This window comes from Carettochelys insculpta, chromosome 26 (assembly GCF_033958435.1).
Source record: "Carettochelys insculpta isolate YL-2023 chromosome 26, ASM3395843v1, whole genome shotgun sequence".
NCBI classification, from domain to species: domain Eukaryota; kingdom Metazoa; phylum Chordata; order Testudines; family Carettochelyidae; genus Carettochelys; species Carettochelys insculpta.
In genome coordinates, this window is record NC_134162.1 from 3064388 (window position 1) to 3089923 (window position 25536).

Genomic DNA, 25536 nt, shown 5'->3' on the forward strand with positions numbered 1-25536 from the left:
GAGATGCATCTGTGTGAGCGCCCTTCCCGCCAGGGGAAGAAGGCTCCTGGCTTGTTCTGTCCTCAGAGCCCTTGCTCTGGCTGGCTGCCCCGCCAGCCGCTCCCTCCGCAGCCGACAGTCCCCTGCTGCCCCTACCTGGCTGCTGTGAGCTCTGCAGCTCAGGCTGCAGGGTGGTCAGCCCTCCTCTCCAGCCCATTCAGCTGTGGTGTGACACTGAGCTCTGTCTTTGAGCAGTGGGGAGGAACAGGTTAAACCAGTCCAGGTTGAGGATACCCTTGGGGGGAGTCCACACCCCTCTGGCTGTCACAGGGCGCTGGCATTCCAGCCCCGGGCTGAGCAGCATCCTTCAGCTGCGGGCGACCTCCTCCTGTGGGCCAGGGTAAGCCCAGCTCTGCTCCCTTTACTCCCACAATAAGCACCCCAGCCTCAAGAGCAGCACTTCACTCGCCTGCGGTCCGTACAGCCGGGCTCCGTCCCCCAGCCCCGCCGGCTCTGAGCAGCACAGCCCCCGTCTGCTGGCAGCCGAAGCAGAGCAGGCGCGTTGGCGTAAGCACCGTTTGCTCAGCAGCCTCTCCCCGCCCCAGCCGGCCGGCGGAGGAGGATTCATTCGGACCCTTCTTGCCCTAAGTGACGGCCGCTCCCGTTGCTTGGAATGCCTGCAGGTGAGGGAGCGCCTGCGAGCCGCACTGGAGCGAGTGGCAACCTTGGAAGAGCAGTTGGCAAGTGCCCAGCAGCAGGTAAGAGGGACTCCGGGATCCCCCTGGGGGCTTCCCTGCTGCTGGCCTTGCGGTGGGCGGCCGAGGGGCTGTGTTTCCCCAGGCACCCGGGGAACGCGTTGTATTCTGCACCCCGCTGTGGCAGCAAGGTGCCTCCTGGCGGGTGCCCAGGACAAAACTCACGTGGTGGGGGTGGGACTGAGGGGCGTGGGGGTGGGAGGGTCTCAGGGCTGGAGTACGTGGCGGGTGAAGGCTGTGGCTGGGGGAGTGGGCTCTGGGGTGGGGCTGGGGAGCAGAGCTTTGGGTGCTGATTCTCAGGCCCACAGGAGGACAGAGGACTCCCCCACGTCTTCCTCTGCAGCAGCACTTGGCCTAGGAAGGAGGCACCCGTCCCTCAGCCGCAGCAGGTCCATGCCTAGGGGCTGGGGAGGGGCACCTCTCCCATGGCTGCAGATCTGTGCTGGGGCCGGGGGGAGAGGTAACTCCCCCCACTGCATGAGGTCTGTCGGGGGGCCAGAGCCTTAAGCCCCTGAATGGGCTGTAATGGGCAGAGGGGCACTTCGAGGGGATTGGTTTTGCAGCCAAAAGAGGTGCCAAGGCTCCTCCCGGCCACCTTGGAAAGCCCGGAGCAGCAGCGCCTGACCGGACAGCGAACGCGTCCGTTGGAGGCTGAGGCACAACCCCGGCCTTAGCCTGTTCGATCGTCGCTCTCCGCCAAGCCCCCGGCCCTTTGGCCTGTGTGTCGGCGGGGCTGTCGGTGTGTCCGTGGGGGGTGCCGTGCTCAGGGGTGTTACTGCAGCACACCCTGAGACCTGCCTGTCCCCGCAGCCAACGGCAGCGTACCCCCAGCGGCCCTGGCTTCGGCGTGGCCTGGAGCAGCCGCCCTGCTGCCGGCTCCGTGCTCGGGTGGCTGAGGCGTGCCGGTGTGGCGTTGCTGGTGGTGCTCGCAAGGCCCAAGCTTCTTCAGGCAGGTCCCCCCACGTCACTCTGGCTGCGACGCAGATGCGCCCTGGCACTCAGTCGCACACTAGGGACGGGGTCTCTGACCCTGGCAGAGAGCAGGGCTTTCTCCCCACCTCCAGGCTTGCTGCTCTCCCCTGTTCTACCCTGTGCACAGCCATTACCCCCGGCCCTGGTGTGCTGCCATCCTGCCCCTCACACCTGCTGTGGGGGGCTCGCTGGCCAAGGGCTTGTGCCGCCGGGCTCTGGCCTAGGCTCTCGCCAGAACCACTCGTGCTTCTGAGCCGCCCTTCTTGTGGCTCGCACGCTGGGTGTGCGTGGGCAGCGCCAGCCCCGGTTCTTGAGTCTGGTGCAAGGAAGTGGTTGGCAGAAAGTCGGGGGGTGTTAAGGTGTTCTCCTAAAGGCGCTGCCTTGGGGGTGCTCCAGGGAGATGGGGAGTTGCATCCAATGGTTAGAGCCAGAGTCAGAGATTGGAGCTGTGGGTCAGAATCCGGTTAGCAGAGGGAGGCCAGGCTGGGGCAGGGCAAGGGCAGGAGTTATTGCAGCCATGGGCGAAGGTCATGAGCAGCTCTTAGCTCCTCCCTCTTCCCAGCACTCAGGCAGGTGTCCTCCGGCCAGCGGAGCTCCCTGGGCCAGCTGGAGCCCAGTTCTGCTGCCAGGCAGAGTGTGTGGGGGTGGGGGAAGGAAAGTCGGGGACAGCAGGCTGGGAAAGTCAGGTGGGTCCATTTGGATCTTCCTCCCTCTGGCCTTTCACCAGTGTCCCCCCGCTTGAGGCACAGGTACGGAGCAGCCTGGCGCTGCCAGGGGGAGGGGGGACCCATGCTAGTGCCGGGAACAGAGGGGTGCCGGGAGGCGGGCAGAGAGCTAGGTGCAGGGCAGACCTCGCTCTGTGGGAGCTGATCTCCCTGTCTCAGTGCCAGCCTGGCTCCCCCCTCCCTGGCGTCTGCCCCTTGGGGTGTTTACGGGTGGGGATCAAGGGGCAGAGCCTCAGCTTGGGGTGAGTTGCCATCACCCCATTGGTGTGTTGTGAGACCTGTAGCCTGAAGGGGCCGGGACAGCATATGCTCCTGGAGGGTCTGCTCCTTGGCACCCACTGACACCACACAGAAGGGCCTCGCCCCTCCACAGCAGCCAGTCCCGCCCCACCCTGCCTCACGTGCAGGCTGAGGCTGCTGTCAGCTGGGTGCTCCAGGCAGCCTTGGGCACAGATGGGCTCTAGCTCAGCCCAAAGGGACGGGCTGGCTGCAGCGTCCCTGGATGGTTCTCTGGCCTGTGCGGGTCACCAGGGTCCCTCCCATCCACGACGCTGAGCAGCAGTGCAGGGCCTGCAGCTCTGGCTGGGGGTGGTGAGCCAGGGGCATGAGACGGGGCAGGAGCTGATCCCGTGCGCGGTTGCTTTGGCAGGTGTCGGTTCTCCAGCAGGGCCCCGCGCAGAGGGAAGCCCCCGTCGGAGAAGATGAGAAGAAGGCGGAGGGCAAGGAGCCAGGGCACAAGAGTCTGCGGAAGGTGAGAGCCCCGGGAGAAGAGCTGGGACAGGCTGCCCTGCCCCAGGCCTGCCAGCTGCATGGCAGCTGGGTGCAGACCCAGTGAGCGCAGGGCTTTCCAGCTTGGCTGTGCTGCCCTCGTTCCCGGACACTCCTTGGTCGTGGTCAGCGGACGTGCCAGTCCGATTGGTCCCCCCAGGAGTGGGAAGTGGTGTGAGGCTGCGGGCAGAGCAGCGACCCAGGCCCGGAGGTTTCCCTGCTCCTGCCTGGCCCCGTCCCCAATGGCTGGGGCGCACTGTGGGCCAGGCGCCCCAAGAGAGGTGCCTGCGCTGTGCCCTGACCTGGGCGCTGAGCACCCTGCTGGGCCCACGATTAAACAGGGAGCAGACAAACTTTACCAGCCCTGTGTGAGACGCCAGCCACCAGGCCTGGCACAGCCGCGGCTCAAGGGGCTGCTGGTGCAGCCCAGCACTAAAGCTCTGTCCCGGGGCTTGCAGAGACTCCCCAGCGGGTCCGTTCACCCCGGCGAGGAGGCGAGTCAGGTGGCGGAGCTGCAGGAGCTGCTGGAGAAGCAGAACTTGGAGCTGGCGCAGGCCAAGGAGCGGCTGGCGGGGCTGGCAGCCAGTGTGGCGGAGCTGGAGGAGGATCTTGGCACCGCCAGGAAGGATCTCATCAAGTCAGAAGAGATAAGCAGCAAGTACCAGCGGGACCTGCGAGAGGTGAGCAGCCCAGCGCTCCCTGTGCTCTGCTGCAGACGGCACTGAAGGATGCTGGGCAGAGACCCGGGGACGTGGCTCCCGGGAGCTCTGCTTCGGGCAGGTCCTTGGTGCACAGGTGGGGGGTATGATCAGCCAGGGGAAGCCAGGCTGCCACTGACCCACTGGCAGTGCCAGGCCACGGGGCCACTTCTTCCCCGCTCGGCTCGGCTCGGCTCGGCTGAGTCCCGCCTCTCCTGTGTCCCACGAGGCCCCAGCGGGAGTCCAGAGGAGAGAAGGGATGTGTGGGTGTCAGGGGCTGTGGGGGGAGAAGAGGGAGGTGAGGTGTGGTGGGGAGGTGGGAGAAGGGGGGCTGAGTGGCAGCAGGGCTGCAGGTGGGGGCGCCCCAGGCAGAAGAGGCGTGACGTGGCGCTGCCTCCCCTGGGGAGCATCTCTGGCTGCCCACGTGCCTGGCGCCTGTTTGGCACCGAGGCGGAGGGGGACCAGGGCAGGGGTGTTAAAGGGACACTCTTTCAAAATGAGGCCTCCGCTTTGGGGCTGTTACTGGGGAGCCCCGGGGGGCCATCTCCCTTTCAGAGGGGCCATGCGCCCGCAGCTCCTGCTGCCCCCAGTGCATGGGCCGTCCGCAGACGTGCTGTGAGACAAGGCAGGTGGGGCTGCAGCCTGGGGCTTTCCGGCTGTTGCCTCCAGCCTGTCTCTGAGGTTGTGTGCTCAGACCCGGCGTAGGAGTGACATGGCCCCCCGTTGCCGTCAAGCCGTGGCCCACTAGCACCAGCTGCTGCAATCCCCCTCTGGTCCGTACGGGGCTCCCCCTTCCGCGGCGGGTGGCTGTGACACTGCTCCTGCCTGTCCCTGCAGGCTCTGGCTCAGAAGGACGACATGGAGGAGAGGATCACCACGCTGGAGAAGCGCTACCTGGCAGCCCAGAGAGAAGCCACCTCCATCCACGACCTCAACGACAAGCTGGAGAGCGAGCTGGCCAACAAGGAGTCTCTGCATCGCCAGGTGACGGCCGGGGGCGGGTAGAGCAGGGCACACGGCTGGGCAGGTGGCAGAACTGGAGGCTGCTTGGTGGCCTCTGTCCTCCCTTCAGCTGAGCATCCTGTCTGCGGATGCCCCCCTCCACTGCCCATCAAGAGTCAGTCGTGTCTCCAACCACCCACCCATCAGGTCAATCTAGAACCACCTGCCCCTTCTCTACCCATCAAGAGTCAGTCGTGTCGAGAGCTGCCCCCCACCCATCGAGTCATGGAACCAGAGGTGGAGTCCAGTATGAGGATAAGTAAGTGTTTCCAGCATCTGGAGATGGGGAACTGCTGGAGCTCTCCTGCATCCTACAGAGATTGGCTGTGCAGCGTTTTGCTTGGTTATCACAGGGCTGCTCACATTACCTGATAGTTTTCACTTTACTTGGCCCAGCTTCCAATTCCTGAGAAACCTTTACCCTGCCTGCCCTGGACCCTTCCAGAGCACAGCCAGTGGTTTCACACTCAGGCAGGTCCTGGCCATCAGAAACTGAACCAATCTTCTCCACAGGCAAAGGGCTGCTCTGGCTCTTACAGACAAGCACCTTTCCTGTTCACTCTCCTTCACCTCACTCCCATTTTCTGCAGTCCCCACAGGCTGCTCAGGAAAAGCTTCAGGGAAATTCTCTTCCTCAACAACTCACCCTTGTCTGGCTCCAGAGGGGCACTGCTCCTTGAGCCACAACCAACTCCTTCTGGGTTTCACCTACACCCAGGATCGTTTCTGGCCCATCAGGCGGATTCCCACATAATCCCCTTCCAGACACACAGCTAGTACCACCGGACAAAAGGTCAGGATCACTTTCCTCCCTTCTGCTACCAGCTTCTTTATCTTCATCAGGCATCATAACTCCATTGCCAGTCTGCTCTTCCTAGCCGTGTCTACACGTGCACGCTACTTCGAAGTAGCGGCACTAACTTCGAAATAGCGCCCGTCACGGCTACACGCGCCGGGCGCTATTTCGAAGTTAACTTCGACGTTAGGCGGCGAGACGTCGAAGTTGCTAACCCCATGAGGGGATAGGAATAGCGCCCTACTTCGACGTTCAACGTCGAAGTAGGGACCGTGTAGTCGTTGCGCGTCCCGCAACTTCGAAATAGCGGGGTCCGCCATGGCGGCCATCAGCTGAGGGGTTGAGAGACGCTCTCTCTCGAGCCCCTGCGGGGCTCTATGGTCACCGTGGGCAGCAGCCCTTAGCCCAGGGCTTCTGGCTGCTGCTGCGGCAGCTGGGGATCCATGCTGCAGGCACAGGGTCTGCAACCAGTTGTCAGCTCTGTGTATTTTGTGTTGTTTAGTGCAACTGTGTCTGGGAGGGGCCCTTTAAGGGAGCGGCTTGCTGTTGAGTCCGCCCTGTGACCCTGTCTGCAGCTGTGCCTGGCACCCTTATTTAGATGTGTGCTACTTTGGCGTGTAGACGTTCCCTCGCAGCGCCTATTTCGATGTGGTGCCGCGCAACGTCGAAGTTGAACATCGACGTTGCCAGCCCTGGAGGACGTGTAGACGTTATTCATCGAAATAGCCTATTTCGATGTAGGCTTCACGTGTAGACGTAGCCCCTGTGTCCTGGCGAGAGGATGACTCTGGTCAGACAGAGTCCTCTCGCCCCCTCCCAGTAACACCTCAGCATCAGGCAAAAAACAAGTACCAGAATCGTCTGGTCTCTGGGATTCCCTGATGATACTAACTGGATCAGACGAAGTTAAAGCATCATCCTCCCTGAGAGACACAGAGGCAGGCCCACTTCCCATCTGGGCGTCAGCTGCCCTCAGATCCAACTCTGGGATCTTGGCCCCCTCTCGAGCCCCCGCGGGCTCAAACAAAGGATTCACTTCCCCAGAAGCAGAAGCACCTTTCTTGCACCAAGGACCAGCATCCTTATCAGGGATACCACTGCCCATTCCAGAGCCAGTCCCTCTGCTCCAGCCCCCATGGCTGGATTCAGGGTCACACCTGGAATGCTCTTTCTGGGTTCCCTCTCCAGTCACCCCAGGCTGGGGAATCCTCCTCGGACAATGGACGAGTTTCCTCGCTCGCACCTTTTCCAAACGCAGGCTCTGCTCTCTCCCAGGCTGCTGCTGCTGTTCAACACAGACAGACAATCGGAGACATTCTCTCCTTTGTCCCAGCCCCCCTGGCTGGTCTTGACACACACACAGAAGGTGGAGCAGCTTTTCTCACAGACAACTTGCCATTCCCAGTGGACAAGCTGCTTTCCTGCAGAGACACACAGGCACCTTCCTCGGCCCAGGCCTGGAAAGCTCTTCGCAGATCTGTCTTGGCCCGGAGTAGACAATGGGTTGGAATCGCTCCTTCCCTCCTTAAACTGTGGCAGGCCACTCAGTTCAGAGCTCCATGCAGTCCAGGGTTCCCTGCCCCTATCCGGGCTCCCCCCTGCAGGAGTTTCCTTAACCCTCAGCTCTGCCATTGCACAGCCAGGCTGCTCTGTCCAGCTCCTTTAATCTTGATTCAGTTTCTGGGTGTTGCCGCTTCACAGCGGAGTTGCTGAGCGTGGTGCAGGCTCACAGGCCGATGCCCTCTGCACCCCACGATTCCTGGAAGAATCCCTTCAGTGTGCCAGACTTCTTGCGGGTCACTTGTTCCTGGGGTTGGGCCCTCGGGCCCTCCGCCTGCTGGGACCGACTCCAACAGACTCCCAGGAGTAACCCCTCCTCGGGTGTGACACCCCCTCTCGAGGACCACGGCCAAAGTTGCTCGGGGTCAGCCACAGGCCCCTCTGCCTCAGGGAACTGCATCTCTCAGCCCGTCATAGCAGACCTGGGCCTCACTGGCCCCCCTTCTTCCTCCTGGGCCCCCGTCACTTACTGCTGGATGCTCCGTTCTTGGGGTGCAGTACATCCCACTCCTGACACCAGTGTGATGGGGTTCAGGGGTCCCCAAGCTCTGCACCCCATCTGCAGGCAGGAGTGATTCTCACTCAGCAGAACAGCGGGTTTACGAGCTGACGGGCACAGCGTCGTACAGAAGAGTTATTGCAGCAGGCAGAGACAGTCAGTCCAATCCATGCTGGGGAGAAGAGGCCCCGAGGGGCCCCAGAGCCGGGGCATTGCCCCCTCCTTTGTGTGTGTGTCTCTCTCTCTCTCTCTCTCTCCCAGCCCAGACTCACTGCTTCCAACTCCCACTTCCAATTCAAACCCCTCAGGCTCCACTGCCTCCTTTGTCTGCAGCCCAGAGGTGTCACCTGGTCGCCAGGTTACCCTCAGCAGGAGTCCCCCACCCTCTATGAGACACACACGTACCCACACGTGTCCCCCACTCCATCACAACCTCCCAGGGTCACCCAGCTGAGCTGAGGTAGGGCCTAGCTTGTCCCAGACATCCCCGCCTCTGGGGTCTGGGCCTCAGCCTGCCCTGCAACTGCCTCTGCCCTGCCCTTTGTGGGCTTTCCTTGTATCCCCCAAAGTTCTTTGCTCCAATTGCTCCTGCCTGGATCCCCTGGTTAGAGGATAAAATTTCCAGAACAAATGCCGCCACCTTTGGCAGTCAAGCTAGTGTCTTTCTTGCAATCAACCCCGGCCTCAGTTAGCCCCTTGTAACCAGACTGCAGACAACACGGTCGAAGCAGAGGGACGGTGTCATGTTCGTAAAACAGCCCGGGGTTCTTCACACCCTCCCTCTGCAGGGGCTGGTGCTGGGCTGGGCTCAGCCGCTGGCAGGCACTCCGCTGAATTACACTGCCCTGGCTCCTCTGAGGAAGGGACTGGGGTGTGAATGCAGAATCACAGGCCTAGATCCAATTACCAGCCTTAGAGTGAGCCAACACCTCCCATACGTAAGGCAGGCGGGGGTGGGTGGAGTTCCATTCTGAACAATTAATCTGCGGCCCTCCCCGCCGCAGGAGGTCAGTGAGGTTAAGCAATTAGCAGGCTTCAGTAATGAGTTATCCCTTTCTATGCATGGCGAGAACATTCACAGCTACTTTATGGAAGGTAACAAAAATTAGTGAGTAAGGAAAACCCTCCTGCTGCATGGCATGAGCTCACCACGACTATGGGGTCAGGAAGGAACTTCCCCACCTGGGTAGATCATTCCACAGTTGCCCAGTGGGGTGGTCCTGGCACTTCCTTCTGTGGCAGGCGTCTCAGAACCAGGAGTCGGGGACCCTAGCCAAGGCTGGTGCTTTCAGGATGTGGGTGAAGCCCCGACGTCCACCCAGCCAGGGGGCAGGGTTCCCCGGCCCTCCCTGGAATGCAGCCTTTGCAGCTGGAGTTGGCTGGGTGATGAGAGAGCCCCAAGCTAAGTGCATCTGCTCTGCCTTGTCCTGCAGTGTGAGGAGAAGGCTCGGCACCTCCAGGAGCTGCTGGAGCTGGCTGAGCAGAAACTGCAGCAGACGATGAGGAAGGCGGAGACCCTGCCGGAGGTGGAAGCAGAGCTTGCCCAGAGGATAGCAGCGCTCACCAAGGTTAGGGGGCCAGGGAACGGGAGGCCACCACCTTGCCAGGTCCTGTTGAGCCCTTCCCCGGAGAACATCCCCACCCCAGCCCCGTGCCTTAGAGATCCCACAGCCCCTACTCTGACCACCTCCCCTGTTGGCACAGATTGAGTTCAGGTCCCCGCCAACCTTCTCCGTGTGGAGCTCTTAATTGCTCTGGTGGCTGAAGGAGCCCTGCAGCCGCACACAGAGCCGAGGAGGTCCCCTGCTGCAGCAAGGCTTGGCTGGGTGCCCTGCGACCCGCTGGGGCACAGCACCACAGCCTTTGAAAGCTGCCCGCCCCTCTGCAGGAAGGGGCTCCCCGGGTGCGTGCCCCGGGACAGGGCTGGCTGTTGCGCAGTTGGAGAGCGGCACAGAGATGGTCCTCCGGGACCTGTGGCTTTGGAAGCTGCAGCAGGGCTGCCCCATGGAGAGGCCCCGGGTAGAGTGGGGCCAGATCACCCCACAGGGGAGGGCAGAGCTGGGGGTGTTACTGCACGCGGGGACCGGCGGTCGCTGGCAGAGCAATGGCCTGAGCTAGCCTGGGTGATGTTGGGGATGAGGTGTGGGAAGCGCAGGTAGAACGGAGGTGGGGCTTAGGCAGCCAGAGCCACAACCATCCTGCCTGCAGCTCAGTGTGTGGGGGTGTCCAGGGCCCTCAGGCCAGTGCCCCGTCCGAGCTGCCACCCTCCAGTTCCGCTCGGGCATTTGCTGCCTGCCAGGGAGCCGGCAGGGTCAGCACCAGCCCAGAGATGCAGCAGGCTCTGGGGACACTCAGCCTCTGGTGGCCCTATGGGATGGATGTGAGCCCACGAGGGACAGCTCAGGGCGGGAAGCTGCAGACGCCTTCGTGCTCCATCGTCAGCTTCCTCGGCGTCCCTGCTCCTGCCGGGTTGCTGTCCCTCACCAGCTCACACCGCCAGACTCCCCTGGACTCTCTCGAGGGGGCTCAGTAGGCTGTGTCCCTGGCTCCCTCCAGCTTCCAGCATCCTGCCTGCAGGCGCACACGAAGGGCTCACCCACCAAGAGAGGAGCCGAGGGCAGGCGGCGGGCTGGGTCCCCCTGCCCCAACAGCAGAGTTAACTGGCAGCGTGTGGGACGGGGCAGGGGGACCCCAAGACAGGCGAGAGTGAGCTGCTGTTGCCTCATCAGCGTGGGGTACAGAGCAGCACAGTGGCCCGCGGCCCAGGGTTCTCCATGACCTCGTGTCAGGCCAGAGAGCCAGTGCCCAAGGCCCAGCTAAGCCCCACGGTCGGTGCCGCTCTGTGAGCGAGGGCCGATGACGTGCCGGGACCCAGCCCGGAGCTGGTGTGCAACAAGGTGACGCCCCAGTGCAGCTCCAGAGCTCAGGGTGCTTCTCAGGCGCCTCTCGTGCCGGCGTCTGGAAGCTTTCTTGGCCTTTCCTAGGCAGAGGAACGGCACGGGAGCATCGAGGAGCATCTGCGGCAGCTGGAGAGTCAGCTGGAGGAGAAGAACCAGGAGCTGGCGAGGGTAAGCGCAATACGTGGGGCCCACTGGCCCCACCGGGCGTATGAAGTGGTCTCCAGAGCCAATGTAAAAGTCCAGCCGTGTGACACCTAGTAACCACACCCTCGAGCCGAGCTGGGAGCCCCACGTAATCCCGCCTGCCCAGGAGGGTAACGGGCCCCCAGCCCATTTCCTTACATTACTGGCAGGGAAGTGGGCGTCTGGGAACATAGCGCAAAGGGCTCGTGCTCCTGTGAGCTGAACTGGAGCAGTCTGGGTGGCCCTCACCTCCCCTTCCTGCCTTGCGCCCAGCCATGGCACTGCCAACATCTCACCAGGATCAGGGTTCACTTGGTGTTCCTCCCACTGGGCCGTGTGCCAGAGGGCTCATGCTGGCCACCGGCGTTGCAGGAGTGTTGGGGGTGGGGGGCGCAGGAAGGGGAGAAGCCCCCCTTCAGGATCCGGCATGGAAGAGCAGTGAACCATGATGTCTGGGGGCTGAGGGGCTCCCCGGTTGTTCTGATCTGGGCTCGGTGCTGCTCAGGGGAGATGGCAGCTGGGGCGTTCTGGCAGGAGGAGCTAAGGGGGCTCTCCCTGCCCCCCGTGCTTCACCTCTTCCAGTCCCTGGGTGGGTGCGGCTGGAACACACAGAACGCTTTGGCGTGGCTGGCACAGCTCGCGGCTCAGCTCGGCATGCCGTGAGAGCAGCCAGGAGGGCGGCCGGGTGCTTGTGCCAAGGACCCCAGCAGAGAAGGCTCTAACAGCGGAGATAGCTTGCGCGACAGGCCATCATTAGGGTTCAGAGTCAGCAGGCCAGCTCAAACCTAGCCAAGCTCTCTGCAGGCTGAGGCGGCTTTGGCCAGGTTCTCTCTCTTGGCTGACTCCCCTGGGTGCTGCGCTGCGGAGGTGGCCAGGAGCTGGCTCAGCCCATTCCTGCCTCTGGTGAGCGTCATGGAGGGGCTCGGGTGGCTGAGTGCCTCTTGCCGTGGCAGGCCCGGCAGCGGGAGAAGATGAACGAGGAGCATAACAAGCGGCTGTCTGACACGGTGGATCGGCTGCTGAGCGAGTCCAACGAGCGGCTGCAGCTGCACTTGAAGGAGCGGATGGCAGCCTTGGAGGAAAAGGTACCAGCTGCGCCTGGAGGGGCGAGAGGGGGCTCTGCACAGGGCACAGTTTGCAGCCCCTGCACGGCAGAGAGTTGGGGGAGGCCCCTGGGAAAACCAGGACTGGCACTTCCAAACCTCCCCTGGGATCGGGCTGCCCTTTTTCCTGGGCATTGGGCAGCTCTGCAAAACTGATGGCAGGCTGCTCACGGTTACCCACCTTGCAGCAGCACCGATAGGCCTCTGCGCTGCCCCCTGCACTGGGGATCTCCCGGGCTAGCTGCCCCAGGTGTGGGGGGCTGGAACGCATGCTCCGGGGAGGGGTTGTGCACCCCACATGCGGGCTTGCAGGCCCTTCTTTTCCTGACTGGCTGGAGAGTACTTCTGCTGCAGACACGGCATGGAACAAACCTCCCTGGCGTGAGCCCTGAGCTGGTAAGTTCCCACAAGGAGAGATTTGAAGCAGGTGGTTGATGCTCCAGCTAGTGATTGCCCAGGTGGGTCTGTCTGAGCGCCCTCCCACAGCCAGCCGAGAGTCTGGAAAAGTCACCGCTTCTGACCTGTGTCCAACAGCCTCCCAGAGGCACCTCCGTGCCTGGGGGCACAGGCTGGCCGGCCGACCGGCTCAGTGCCCCCCTCTTGTTCTGATGTTTCAGAACACGCTGCTGCAAGAGCTGGAAAGCACCCAAAAGCAGATTGAGGAGCAGCAGCACGACAAGGTACGCTCGGGGGGCCGCCTGGAGCCCGCTCTGCCTCCCTCCTCCCGGCCGCACAGCATAGAGCCCGGCAGAGACCCGGTTACCTGGGATCTCTCCTCTGTGTTATTGTACAGGCACCTTCGCCGCCGCCTGCACTCAGCCCAGGTGCCACAGCCCCTTCCAGTGGAGGCACGGCACTAGCCAGCCAACCCCTGCTCTGGCCTTGTCCTAGTGTACGTGGGGGGTTTTTACGGAGGGGTCGCTGGCTCTGGGGAAAGCCCTGCTGAGCAGGTGAGGGTCCCATGGGGGTGAAGCCCCTGGCACTTGCAGAGGGGAGGCTGGCGGTCCGGGGGGCCAGAGCCGGGGACGTTCTGGCAGGAGGCGCTATGAAGGCAGCCCAGGGCTGCCGGCCACGTACCCTGTTCCTGGCAGCTCGCTGGGGCCTCGCACGAGACTTGATCTTGCTCCGCTTGGAAGCTGAGGAGCAGAGTTTGCCACTCCCTCCTCCTCGGTGAGCAGCCCAGGTGGGGTCTGCACCAGGCTGCCTTCACCCCCAGGCCTAGCTCCTGGCTGCTCTCAGGCCAGCCCTTCCTGGCATGCCCTCCCCATGGCGGCAAGCGCCTGGCTCAGCCGTCTTTGGCTGCCCTAGCGGGGCTTTGCCTGGAAGGGCTGTGGCTGCGCAGGGAGCTGGCGTGCCGTGCCTGGCGGAAGCAGCTGTCAGAAGCCCCCGTTTGAGCCGTGTGCACACTGGGGTGACTGTGTCCCTTGGTCCCCTCCGTTGACCCCAGCACCCGTTTCCTCCCCACTGATGCCTCCAGCCTCATGAGCAGCAGCTCGGTGGGACGTGGCTGGGTGGTCGTGCGTGTTGTTTGGTTTCCGGGCTGCAGCCCAGGCTGTACTACCTCCTCCTGAGCGGGGGCCTCTCTGCGGGCAGCCTGTGACTTATAATGGGGGGCACATTGTCCAGATGCAGGTTTCTGGTGAGAAGGAGCTGCTGACAGGGGGAGGAGCTGCCAAGAGGCACGTTTGGCTGCCGGGGCGGGTTCCTTGCTCTGAGCCCTTTTGCTGGGCTAGGTGCAAACCTCCACCCGGCAAGGCATGGAGTGAGAGCTGGGGGAGTGCGAACCACTCTCCTCTGTGTAAGAAACTGAGTGCTGCACGGCCCTGGGGATGTGTAGCTCACCGCCTGCACTGGCTGTGTGGAGCATCATCACCTACTGTTGCCTGGTCCTCTGGGGCGTTACGACGTGCCCAGTGATTGGGTCTGGTGTAACTGGAGAGAGACTAGATCGCCCGGAGCTGGGCTGGGCAGTGCAAAGTCACACACCCTCCCTCCCCATTTTCATGCTGAGCAGAGGAGGCTGTCGGATGAAATCGAGAAGCTGCGGCTGGAGGTTGACCAGCTGAAGATGAGAAGTGGGACGTTCGTGGACAGCATACACCCCAGGTATGGACTTCAGGCTTAGCTGCAGACCGCCCTGCTGCCTGCTGAGCATTGTATGCCAGTCTCCTGGGTGTGGTGGGCTCTCTAGGACCTGCTCTGCACCCAGCAGGAAGCATCTGTCCCTCCCTCGCTCAGGGGACACCCGCTCAGCCTCGGTACCATGAGACAGTCTGCATGCTTCTCATGGGCAGCGCTGGCAGAGGCTGGGCAGAGGAGGAGCCCCTCAGTGCTAGTGCATGCCCATGAGACAGGTCAGGCTTTGCCCGTAAGTGCTCGTGTTGGAGAGTTTGAACATGCAGACAGCCAGGCCCTGCTTTCAGTTGGTTGTTTGCCTGTTGAGAGCTGCTGCGGAGCTCAGGGGCCTGGATCGCCCTGCCCCAAGCAGGTGGCTCAGACTTACCAGGCCAGGAAAACCTGCAGTCCCCTGCTTGGCCCTTTGGGGGGCTTTGCAGAGCAGCCCCGCCTCTCATACTGGGCCCTAGAAGTGCAACCGCAGTCTGGTCGCTTGGCTTCTCAGCCCGCCCCGGAGTGGTGACCTGGGAGTGGCGCTGGCATCTCTGGGGCTGGCAGAGTCTGAGCCGGGACAGCGCCGGGCTGGGGCAGCCGGGCAGCCCTAAATCGTGCTGTTCGGAGTAACACCTAATGGTTGGGCAACCACATTGCCCTGTGGCAAACACGGGGCCCTGGCCTCCGGGCATGGGGCGGGGCTGCTGTCCCATGTCAGGGCTCCTTGGCACTGGGGTGGCTGCTCCAGGGTGAGGCACCGAGAATGGGGGTTTTGGAGCCTCCAACAGGGAGGCAGCAAGGGAGTGGAGGATGGGGCTTCAGAAACCCCTGTGTGTGGGGGGCCGGGGCGGGGTTCAAAGCCTCCCAGCAAGGGTACCAGGCCATGAAGCAGGAGCTGCCTCCCTGAGGTGTGGGAGGCTGGGGAATGGGGCAGCCGACCCCTAGAGGGGCTCCCGGGCCGCGGGGGCTGCCACCCCCAGACGCGGGGTGCCAGGAGCTCCGCCAACTACGGGGCGATTTGCCCGTTTCCTTCAGAGCCGGGACGCCTGAGGGACAGGTTAAATAAGGACTGTCCTGGGGACAACAGAGCGGATGGGCCACCCTACCCAAAGGCGTGTTGGTTCCCTGTCCATGGTGGTAGCTCTAAGGGGGTGACTGGGGTACTAGGTGTTTCCAAAACATAAAGTCCCCCTGTGTGGGGCTGGGTCCCACCTGGGCTGAGCTGTTCTGCAGCTTGTCCCCTTTGTACCTGTCCAGGGGCCAGGCTGAGCTGCCGGCTGCGCATGAGCGGCGGTCCTTTCTCTGGAGATGGCGTCTCCCCATGTGCTGGCAGCGAGAAAGCAGCCCTCCCTGGCCCTGTGTAGTGCGGGGGGGGTGTGAGGGGGCTGGGCCGGGCTGGCCACATGGAAGGAAGAATCTCTGCGGCGGGTGAGGTGACAGTGGGACAGAGCCCATAAAACAGCCCGGGTCTGCTTCTGCCCACGGAGGCCGAGCAGCAGCCAGCCCTGCTGGGAGCCGGGCTTGCCAGGCAGTCAGGAACAAGCACTGCATCTGGGCTCCGGTGGGGCGGGTGGGCGGACGGCACAGGGAGAGAACGGCATCTCCGCCTCCGTTTATCTGCCCTGCCCACGCCCGGCTGGGCTGGAGGCCTTGAGAACGGGAGCCAGGAAGAGGAAGTTTGGGGAGGGGCAGGGTGCCTGGTGAGAGGTTGGGGAGCGGGCTATGGGACGGGGGAGCTCTGGCCGCCACGTGGGGGTTGACTGACACCTGAGTCTACCTGTCCCAGGCCACTCAGCGGTTGACACAGAAGGTGGAGTCAAGGCCCAGGTGGAGCTCGGTGGTTTGAGCTCCAACCTCTCTGATGGCCATAGTCCTGCTCCCTTAGTCCCCCACCCAAGGCACTGCGACTGGAGATGCTGGCAAGACCCACCTCTGACAGGTCGAGTGCTAGCCTAGCTCCCCCATGGAACTGGGTTGGGCCCATGCCCCAGTCCCCTGCTCTGGCCAGCGTGGGTCCTGAGCCACTCAGGAAATCACCTAATGTGGGGACAGCCTGGGAAGTCCAAGCTGCTCACCCCAGTGCCCGGCTGGCCATTCAGCCGAGGGGCTGCAGAGGAGGTTCAATGAAAGCTGAAATTCTGAAGAAATCACATGACTCCAGGAGCTGGGGCTTTTGGCCTGGACCCCCTCTTATTTGGGGCCTGTTTGCAGCACCGAGGTGTGATGGGAACAATTGCTGTGATTTTGGCATTGATACCCTGCCCCAGACAGCTGTTGGGAGGCCAAAAAGCTTTTGCTTTGGCAAAAAGTTGCCAACAGGTATGTTTTGAGGGGACAGTGGTTTGAGCAAAACCCTAATTTTCCATCAAAACCAGCAGCCTTCACAGACGTGCCGTGTGATAAGATGGAACTCTTCCCCCCCGTCCTTTCCCCGAGGAGCATCCTCGGCCCTGGGCAAGGGAGAGCGCAGTCACTGCTTAAAAGCTGGCCAGGTTCAAGCTCCCTCCACCCCTGCTCAGGTCCTCACTGTGCTCCCCTGCATGTTTGGCCAGATTGACATGGTGGTCGGCTTCCCAGGTGCACCTGCTCTTCAAGGGGCTGCAGGAAGGTAACCCTTCATTCTGAGGCTCGTCAGCCTGGCTCTGGAGTGCAGCTGTGTACGTTGGGTGGCTGAGTGCCAAGGCAGCATGTTGCTCTCCCTGGCAATGAACTGCATGGCGGAGAAGGCACCAGGCCAGTGCAGGGGTTGTGGGTGACCCAGAGCGCAGCCAGGGAAGTGCTAACGGAGAAGCCACCAGGGGCTGGTGCAGGGGTTGTGGGTGACCCAGAGCGCAGCCAGGGAAGTGCTAACAGAGAAGGCACCAGGGGCTGGTGCAGGGGTTGTGGGTGACCCAGAGCGCAGCCAGGGAAGTGCTAACGGAGAAGGCACCAGGGGCTGGTGCAGGGGTTGTGGGTGACCCAGAGCGCAGCCAGGGGAGCAGCAATGTTTGCTGCGGGTGCCAGAACTCATTAGTACCCAGGCGTGTCCGACCTCCACCTTTGGAAGGATTCCCACCTGAGGGGGTGGCCCAGGGGGAGTCTGATGCGAGCATATGTCTGGTGCTGGGTTTGAGAAGTCCACGGTGACAGGCTGTGGAGCGGTGGGTGAAGGTCTGGAAAGGGCTGGCAGTGAGCGATCGGGGCAGATCACAAATGTATTTAGGAGCCTACTGAGAATGGCAAAAGCTCCTAAACAGACCAGTCATCTGACTGCCCTTGCAAATCTCTAGGCTCAAGGCACCTAACTCACTCTGTCTCCTAGTAGGGCTTTAGAAGTTCCTACTCTGTTAGTCTCAGAGGAGTAGCCGTGTTGGTCTGTATCTTTGCAAACCAAAGCAAGCAGTCCCGGACCACCTTAAAGACTAACCATAGAATTTATTCGACGATGAGCTTTCGTGGGACAGACCCACTTCTTCAGATTCTGGAGCAGAGTCTTGGGGAGAGGCTGAAGTGAGCTGTGGAGAAGGGACGGCTGCCGGGGGATCATGGGGTGCGTGAGCCTGGCCAGGAGGCTCACACAAGCGTGGATGAGACTGTGGGCTCAGGGGATCGAGGGGAAAGGAGGAAACATGCCCGGCTTGGTTTGGCGTAGAGCTCTTAGCCAGGCAGGAGGCCACCGTGTACGACGAGCACGATGGGGCCAGCACTAGATCTGGAGCTGGGTGGGAGTTAGATGCCTACACGCCTCTGAGGAGCAGGGCCTGGGGCACCAGGTGGGTCCCAGGTGTGGGTGGCTCCCCGGCAGTGGTTCTTGCTTGTACACGCACCAGGTGGTTTCCTTGGGCGCCAGAGACAGTGAGGTGACGTTTCACTTTACTCCAGAGCCCTGGGCGGACGCCGTCAGCTCGGGTGGTCGCAACCCCTGGAGCTCCAACTGCCCCGCCTCCATCTTGCTTTCCCTTCAGCTCAAGGCCAGGCTGGACACGGCCTGTGGGCGGGTTGCAGGGTCGGGGCCAGTCGCAGGCGCCAGCTCATCTGGGCAGGGAGGGTCCTAACGGTCACTTTTCCCTCAGCACCTCTTCCCCTTCCTTCCCCTAGATCCCACATGGGCAGTGCCACGGACCTGAGGTACCCCCTGAGCGCTGTGGTTCATGCCCCTGCCGAGACCTTCGGGGCGCCTGCGGGACTGCACCGGCCCCAGAAGGGTCGGTTTGCAGCTCTGCGGGAAGGGCCCCCCAAGGTAAGACCCCAGCACCAGCCTCCCCAAATGCAGCTTGTGGGTGATTTCCAGCCGCCTGCCCGCCGGCCGGCCGGCTTGCAGGCAGCTCCGGTTACGCCTGCAGCTTGGGGCGTGTTACAGGTCTGCTGGGAGGGAAAGGGTCGCGGCAGCTGCCCGAGTCCTCTCGAGCGAGGGGGGCTTTGCTGGGACAGCTGCAGGGCTTCTGCCCTAAGCCCTCTTCGCTGGCAAGAGGCTCCTGATTGTGTGGGGAAGGAACTGGCGCGTGGCCAGGCCTGATTTACAGCGGGGGGTGAAGTGGGTTCACTGCGCAGTTAGATCACACCTCGGGCACGCGCTGGCGTGGTGGGATGAGCAGCAGCAGGAATGTGCCCCGGCCTGTGTGGCCAGGGAGCACTGCCCGGAGTGCAGAGCTTCTGCCACTGCATTTCACTGGGGAACGGGACGGGGGAGTCTGAGGGCCTCTGACCAGGACCAGGCTCTGGAAGCACGCGGAGGCCATGGTGTCTGGGACTTACCTCTGGGGAGTGGGGGCCCCCTTCCGCCTGGCTCAAGGGGGCAAGTGGGGGCCTCTCTCCCCAGGGCCCGGCTCTGAGGGACTTGGGGGACCCCTCACCATGCGGGCAGGTTTTGGGGACCCCTGTCCCCAGGATATTGGATAAAAGAGACGGATCTCCCCAGGGCCTGGCTCTGAGGGACATATGGAGCTCCCTTCCCTGGGACCTGGCTCTGGGAACCCCTGTCCCCAAGACACAGCATGTGCTGGAAGGCTCTGCCCAAGGCCCGGCTCTGGGGACGTGCAGGGCCATCTCGAGGGACCCTTCTCAAATTGCTGCAGGGAAGCATGTGTGATCCCAGGAGCCTGGCCCCATTGTGTCTCCTGGCACAGCTGTGCGAGGGAGGTTCGCACAGGAATAAGAGGGCTGCAGACCCTGCCCCAGGGCTGCATCTCCATGACGGTTGGGTCCCCACGCCTCAAAGCCCAACTCCCATGGGCAGGGCCCTGGCCTCTGCAGGGGCGGGGAAGCTGTGCTTGCTCCGTGACCTGTGTGGGCGTGCGCTCTTGCAGGACTGGGAGCAGGCCCAGCCGGGCGGCGTCCTGGCCACCGTGTCTCACAGCTTCGACAGCGACCCGGACATCTCGGACGCGGATGAGAGCGACCGTGAGGCGCTCCTCAGCTCCATGGACGCGCTGTCCCCCAGCGGGCACTCCGATGCTCAGACGCTCGCCATCATGCTGCAGGAGCAGCTGGATGCTATCAACGAGGAGATCCGGTACAGCCCTGCCTGGCTCAGGCTGGTGCCCCTCTTACACCCCTGGCGCAGTGAGGGGGTTTCCAAACAACCGTCACTCTGCCTGGCGCCTGTTCTTCCTGAGCGATGGGGCCCAGCTGCTACTGCCGTCCCACCACGCCGGTCTCCCTCCGGGTGGCCAGGGCTTCCTGGCAGGGCAAGTGGGGCGGAAGAATCCCAAGCATTGTTATAGGCTGGGGACCGACTGGCTCAGCAGCAGTACAGCAGAAAGGGACCTTGGGGTTATGGTGGATGAGAGGCTGGATGTGACTTAACAGTGCGCCCTTGTAGCCAAGAAGGCTAATGGGATATTGGGGTGCATTAGGAGGAACATTTCAAGCAGATCTAGAGAAGTGGTTGTTCCCCTCTATTTGGCACTGGTGAGGCCACGTCTGGAATATTGTGTCCAGTTTTGGGCCCCCCCCCAGTATAAAAAGGATGTGGATGTGCTGGAGCAGGTTCAGCGAAGGGCAAAAAAAATGATTAAGGGGCTGGAGCACAAGACCTATGAGAAGAGGCTGAGGGAGTTGAGCTTGTTTGTTTACAGAAGAGAAGACTGAGGGGTGATTTAATAGCAGCCTTCAACTTCCTGAAGGGGGGCTCTAAAGAGGATGGAGAGAGGCTGTTCTCGGTGGTGTCAGATGGCAGAACAAGGAGCAATGGTCTGAAATTACAGAGGGGGAGGAGTAGGTTGGATATTAGGGAAAACTTTCCCCAGGAGGGAGGTGAAGCACTGGAATGTGTTGCCTAGAGAGGTGGTGGAATCTCCATCCCTAGAGGTTTTTAAGTCCTGGCTTGGCAAGGTCCTGGCTGGGATGACTTAGTCGGGGTTGGTCTTGCTCTGGGCAGGGGGCTGGACCTGATGACCTCTTGAGGTCCCTTCCAGCCCTAAGGTTCTATGATCCAATGCGGGGTGGAGCCCTGTTGAGCTGGGAGACCCTAGTAATGGTGCCCAGGCCCCCAGCAGGGTGGCAGGAATTCTGCCCCACCTCATGCCTCCGCAATTCCTCAGGATGATTCAGGAGGAGAAGGAATCCACAGAGCTGCGTGCCGAGGAGCTGGAGACCCGCGTGACCAGTGGTAGCATGGAGGGCCTGAATCTGATGCAGCTGCGCAAACGGGCATCCATCCCCACCTCCCTGACCGCCCTGTCCCTGGCCAGCTCCTCGCCCACGGTCAGTGGGCGCTCCACGCCGAAGCTGTCCTCTCGCAGCGCCGCCCAGGACCTGGACCGCATGGGGATCATGACGCTGGTGAGCGGGCAGGATGCCTGGGGCGAGCCAGGGCTGCACGATCCCCCTGCTGTGCCCGCCTGGTGGGGGACGAGGGGACCGCAGAGTGTCTCTGACCCTGGAGCCAGGGGAGAGCTGTGCAGAGGTGGCACCACTGGATGCCTGTTGCGTGTTCTTTGCGCACCGGCTCCAGGCCAGCACCACTCTGCTGTGCAATCCCAGCTGAAAGGCAGACAGGAGGGGAGCTGGGGGTCACGGGGCAGGCAGGGGCAGGTCTGGGGCCTAAGAGCAGTGTGCGAATGAAGTGGGGTGGGGGGGTGTGGATGGCGGGTCCGATAGGACAGCAGCGTGGGTGGGCAGGGGTGTGTCTAAGGGGGCTCAAGGGGGAGGTGTGTGTGTGGAAACAGGCAGGGGCTGTGCGGGTGAGGGTGGGGGCTGGGAGGGTGCAGGAGCCCCCCATGTGCTCCCAGAGCCAGGCCCTGGGGGAGCCCCCCGTACAGGGTGTGTGGTGTGAGGCAGGGGCGAGGGCTTTGAAAGTCGGCGTGTTGCCAGTCCCTGTTGGTTTGCCCAGCTCCAGGGGAGGTGGGTGTGGGGCGTTCTCACCGGGCCGGGGGCTGGCTGGTGGGGACATCCTGCAAGCAACAGCTCTCTTGGGGTTTCTCCACTAACTCCCTGTCTCTGCTGTTTGCCTCTTGTGACCAGCCCAGCGACTTAAGGAAGCACCGGAGGAAGCTGCTTGTGAGTCGTCTCCGTTCCTCTAGCTCTCAAACTGGCTCTCGTCCCTGGGGCGAGGCTCTTTGCCTGCAGCCAGGGGCCCCATGCAGCACACGGGAGCTGCTTGTGTTCTTCCACCCCGTGGAGCAGAAGCTGCTCAGGATGAAGTCGCAGGGACCGGGAGCAACCTGGGCCTGCAACACCAAGCGCCCTGCTCTGCTCCCAATGGGGATCCCTGGGGCTACTGCCACACCCGCACGTACAGGCCTGCTGACGGCGGAGGCCAAGGGAGCCAGCTACCCCGGGGCCCAATGATTTAATAGGGCCCAGGGCTCCGACTGCTGCAGCAGCAGCGGTGCAGGGAGCCTTGATTGCAGTGACAAGCCCCCTGCCCCAAGGAAGTCAGCATGGAGGGGCCACTTACCAGTCAGGCGCGTGGCAGCAGAGGTGAGGCCCAGGGTGCTGATCTAAGCAGCACCACCAACAACAAGGCAGAGCCTGGGCTGCTGGGCACAGAGAGGTTCTTCTGCCCTTCCTCTGCCGATGTGCAGTCCGGAGTCGCCCTGCGCTGCTGGCCTGCCCTGTCTCTTCTGCCAGCCTGTGTCACAGCCTGGGCCCCCGTCCTGCTCTCTGGACGGACACCTGGCTGCTGTGCCTGCACATCGCTGCTGGAGCCCTGGGCTCTGCGTAGAGGCTGGCCGCTCTCCTGGGCTTGCTCACTCCACCGACTGTCGCCCTTCGTGGGCAGGGGGACCTGCAGGGGCAGGGAGAGTTGGCGGTCACACAGGAAGGCCAGCAGAGCTGGGATTTGAAGCCTGGTCCCCCAGGCTCTGGGTCAGCACCTGGAGCACCCGTCCTGCCAGAGCTAGGCGCTGCCTTTCTCCTTTTTAATTAAGAGCTGGTTCCACAAACCCCTGTCAGGGATGGTCCAGGCAATGCTCGGTCCTGCCTGGAGGGCAGGCGACTGCGCTCGATGGCTTCTTGAGCCCCCTGCCAGTCCTGTGCCTCTGTGAGTGGACTACGGCGGCTTTCCCAGCGACACGCCAAAGTCCCACCTGTTTCCCCCCAGGCCAAGGCTCTAGGGCAACAGATGCAGAGAAAGCTTCGGGTGCATCCGTCCCTGTCCCACATGCGTCACTGCCCAAGAAGCAGTGTGCCCGGTAAGCCAGGCACTGGGCGTTCACTCTGGAGAGAACCAGATGCCGATGTGCCGAGCCCACAGCTAGGCTTTCTCTTCCGGCTGGTGGGGCGCATGTTCACACGCCTCAGTGCGCATGGATGGAAGGGAGGAGAGGAACGCTGCCGAGCAGTGTCTGGCTGTGCGCCTGGCTCTGGGCGAAGGAACAGAGAGATCTGTGGGGCCGGAGTTCCTGGGGGCATCAGCTAGACGCAACATGGAGAAGGAGGGAAGAGCCGATCAGCAGCTTCTGCAGGCCCTGCTGGTGGGGACAGGTGCTAGGCTGGGAGTGCCAGGGCTGGTCAGTTAGAGCCCCCTCTTCCCCTCTTGCACAAATGACGTTACCAAGTCGGGGTGGACGTGAGGAAAGGCAACCCCAGTGAGAAGAGCCTGAGTGGGCCTGCCCGGTGGAGAGAACCTGGCCAGGCATGCCCTGCCTGGCTCTGGGCAGTGGGACCCCAGAGCGGAGGAGACAGGGCTGACGTGAGAGAGGAAGCACCCTAGTTACAGAGAGTGCAGGGGAGCGGCCAGCAGCTGACAGACGCGGCGAGCAGCCAGGGCAGCTGGACAGGGCATCGTCTTTCAGAGGAACGTCGTGCCCAGGTCCAGGACTAGCATCGCTGGAGAGGAGATGGGGGAAAAAGCCCCTTGGTGGTAGAGATCTGTCCTGCACTGGGGCCAGGAATGAGGGGAGGGCACAGGAATTTTCTCCCAACCCTGGCGTCTATGGTTCTGTTGCTGCTCCTGCGTTCATCCATGCAGCTGCCAGGCTTGCCTGCTCTCTGTCCTCTGTGCCTGCGTTCCCAGTCCCACTGCTCCTCCCGCGTTCATCCGTGCAGCTGCCAGGCCTGCTGTGCCCTGCTGTGGTGCACATGCTGGGCCTGGGGCTGCGTGCGTAGGCAATGTGCTGGCTGCGTGCATGCCTTGGCCATGAGCCTGGAGCCAGCTGTGCCTCTGTGTTCCATTGCACTGCCCACCCCGGGTTTGCTGTACGGGCCCAGTTGCAGCTCCGCCAGCGTCCAGGGCCATCTCCCTGCTCCAGAGCAAAATCTTCTGTCTTCTGCAGGGAAGGGTGTTTGCCGTCTCCGCTCTGGCGCGTCCGGTGACCTTGCAGTGTCCGTCAGGAACCTGAGCCGAGGGGAGGGCACGGAGGGGAACTCAGGGCAATGCGTTTTCCTCTTGATTGCCCCAAGAGTTCAGGGCAGAGGAGCCGTGAGAAGCAGCAACAAAACATTGCAGCTCGGGCTCAGCTGGCCCCAGCAGTGCCCCTTGTCCACCCACACACAGCCCCGCTCCTGTCATAGTTCCCTTCCCATTGGCTCCAACCCAACAGTGGGGCGGTTCAGCCCAGCACCGACAAGGCTCCGAACATCCAGTGAGGTCAGAGGTGACAAGGAAGGACGATTTGGTTGAGTTGGTCCTGCTGTGGGCAGGGGGCTGGACTCGATGCCCTCCTGAGGTCTCTCCCCAGCCCTAGGATTCTCCAGTGCCAGGTGGACTAGGGCTGGGAAGGCATCAGGGCCAGTGCAAGGTTATTACCTGGGCCCTGGGGGCGCTGGAAGGAGCTGGGCTGACTCATGGGGTGGGCAACAGTTAGGTAACTCCCTGCAGCAGCCTTCTGCTCGTGTATCCCGGGGGAGCTGGGAGGAACCCACCTCTGGGCAGTGGGCAGGTTTCCCGTGGCGTTCAGGGAGATGCACAGTGGGAAACTCCTTTCTCTGCCACGCCACCAGGTTCTGTCCCAGCCCTGCTGGCCCCTGGCTCCATGCTGGCTTGGGACTCTGGCCCTGTTCTCCCTTCCCTTGGAAGGGCCCTGGCTGGACAGCTGCTGTCACTGGGCTGGGGCTGGGCTGCTCTGTCAGAGGAGGGCTCCTACCGTTCCCTTTTAACCTGGCTGCTCCATTGTGTGTTCAGTCACCAGCTGCTCGGGAGGAGAACCGAGAAGATAAAACCACCATAAAATGTGAGACCTCCCCCCCTTCCTCGCCACGGACGCTGAGGCTGGAGAAGCTGGGGCACCCCGCGCTCAGCCAGGAGGACGGCAGAAGGTACGGGGCCAGGAGGTCTGGCAAAGAGAGGCGTGTGGTGTGTGTTGGAGTAGGGAAGCCACCCTACAAGCCATGGGTGCGGCAGAGGGCCTGGCCCACTAGGGGATGGCTGGGGAGGGCTCGGCATGTCCTGTCTAGCTGAGCGGAAGGCAGCTGCGGAGAGATGCGGGGGTGGGAATACTAAAGGCACAGCTGCTTTAAACCCAGAGCTGGTGCCCAGGTGAGCAGGGCTCTGCCAGGGCTGAGGCTGTAGCATGTGGTCTGTGGACCCCTCGGGGTCTGGGAATGCTGGTCACTCAGGTCTCTGCCCACCAGCCCCGAGATGCGGGGAGTGGAGCGTTCCCTCGGTAATTCCTGGAGAGTGGGGTGCAGTGACCTCCCCACCACCACCCACCCACTCTGCTTGGAGCCCTGGCTTTGCTGGGTTGAAGTTTGAGTAACCAGCTGGCATTGGGGCTAGAAATGAGAAGACAGATGCCGGCTGCCTGCTTGTACCCCCGGCCAAGCCCAGCTCGCTGGGTAAGCCATGTCAGATGGGCTCGGTCAGCAGCCCCCAGTGTTAGTCTGGAGAAGAGGTGAACAGCAAGGGCGTGCACGCCTCTAGCCCGGGCAGATGGGAAAGGGGGCTTGGTGCTTAATGGGAGGGGAGCAGCCCTCTGGAACACAAGGCCCTTGGTCTTCCCACGGTGCGTGCCCCTGGGTCCCATGCAGCTTGCAGAGGGGTGGTGGAATCTCCATCCCTAGAGGTTTTTAAGTCCCAGCTTGACACAGCCCTGGCTGGGATGACTTAGTTCGGGCTGATCCTGC

The 25536-nt window shown here is 62.6% G+C and overlaps 1 protein-coding gene across 1 annotated transcript in view; it reads left to right on the plus strand.

Moving 5' to 3' along the window:
- PPFIA4 (PTPRF interacting protein alpha 4) overlaps nt 1-25536 on the plus strand; it is a 134231-nt gene that overhangs the window by 84795 nt on the left and 23900 nt on the right. The window contains exons 5-18 of the mRNA XM_074977877.1: nt 663-737; nt 3081-3182; nt 3658-3879; nt 4735-4881; nt 9188-9322; nt 10739-10822; nt 11791-11922; nt 12558-12620; nt 13955-14046; nt 18127-18268; nt 19335-19540; nt 20571-20811; nt 21493-21528; nt 24596-24729. Coding sequence (XP_074833978.1) covers nt 663-737; nt 3081-3182; nt 3658-3879; nt 4735-4881; nt 9188-9322; nt 10739-10822; nt 11791-11922; nt 12558-12620; nt 13955-14046; nt 18127-18268; nt 19335-19540; nt 20571-20811; nt 21493-21528; nt 24596-24729 — 1811 coding nt within the window. The remainder of the gene's footprint in view (nt 1-662; nt 738-3080; nt 3183-3657; nt 3880-4734; nt 4882-9187; nt 9323-10738; nt 10823-11790; nt 11923-12557; nt 12621-13954; nt 14047-18126; nt 18269-19334; nt 19541-20570; nt 20812-21492; nt 21529-24595; nt 24730-25536) is intronic.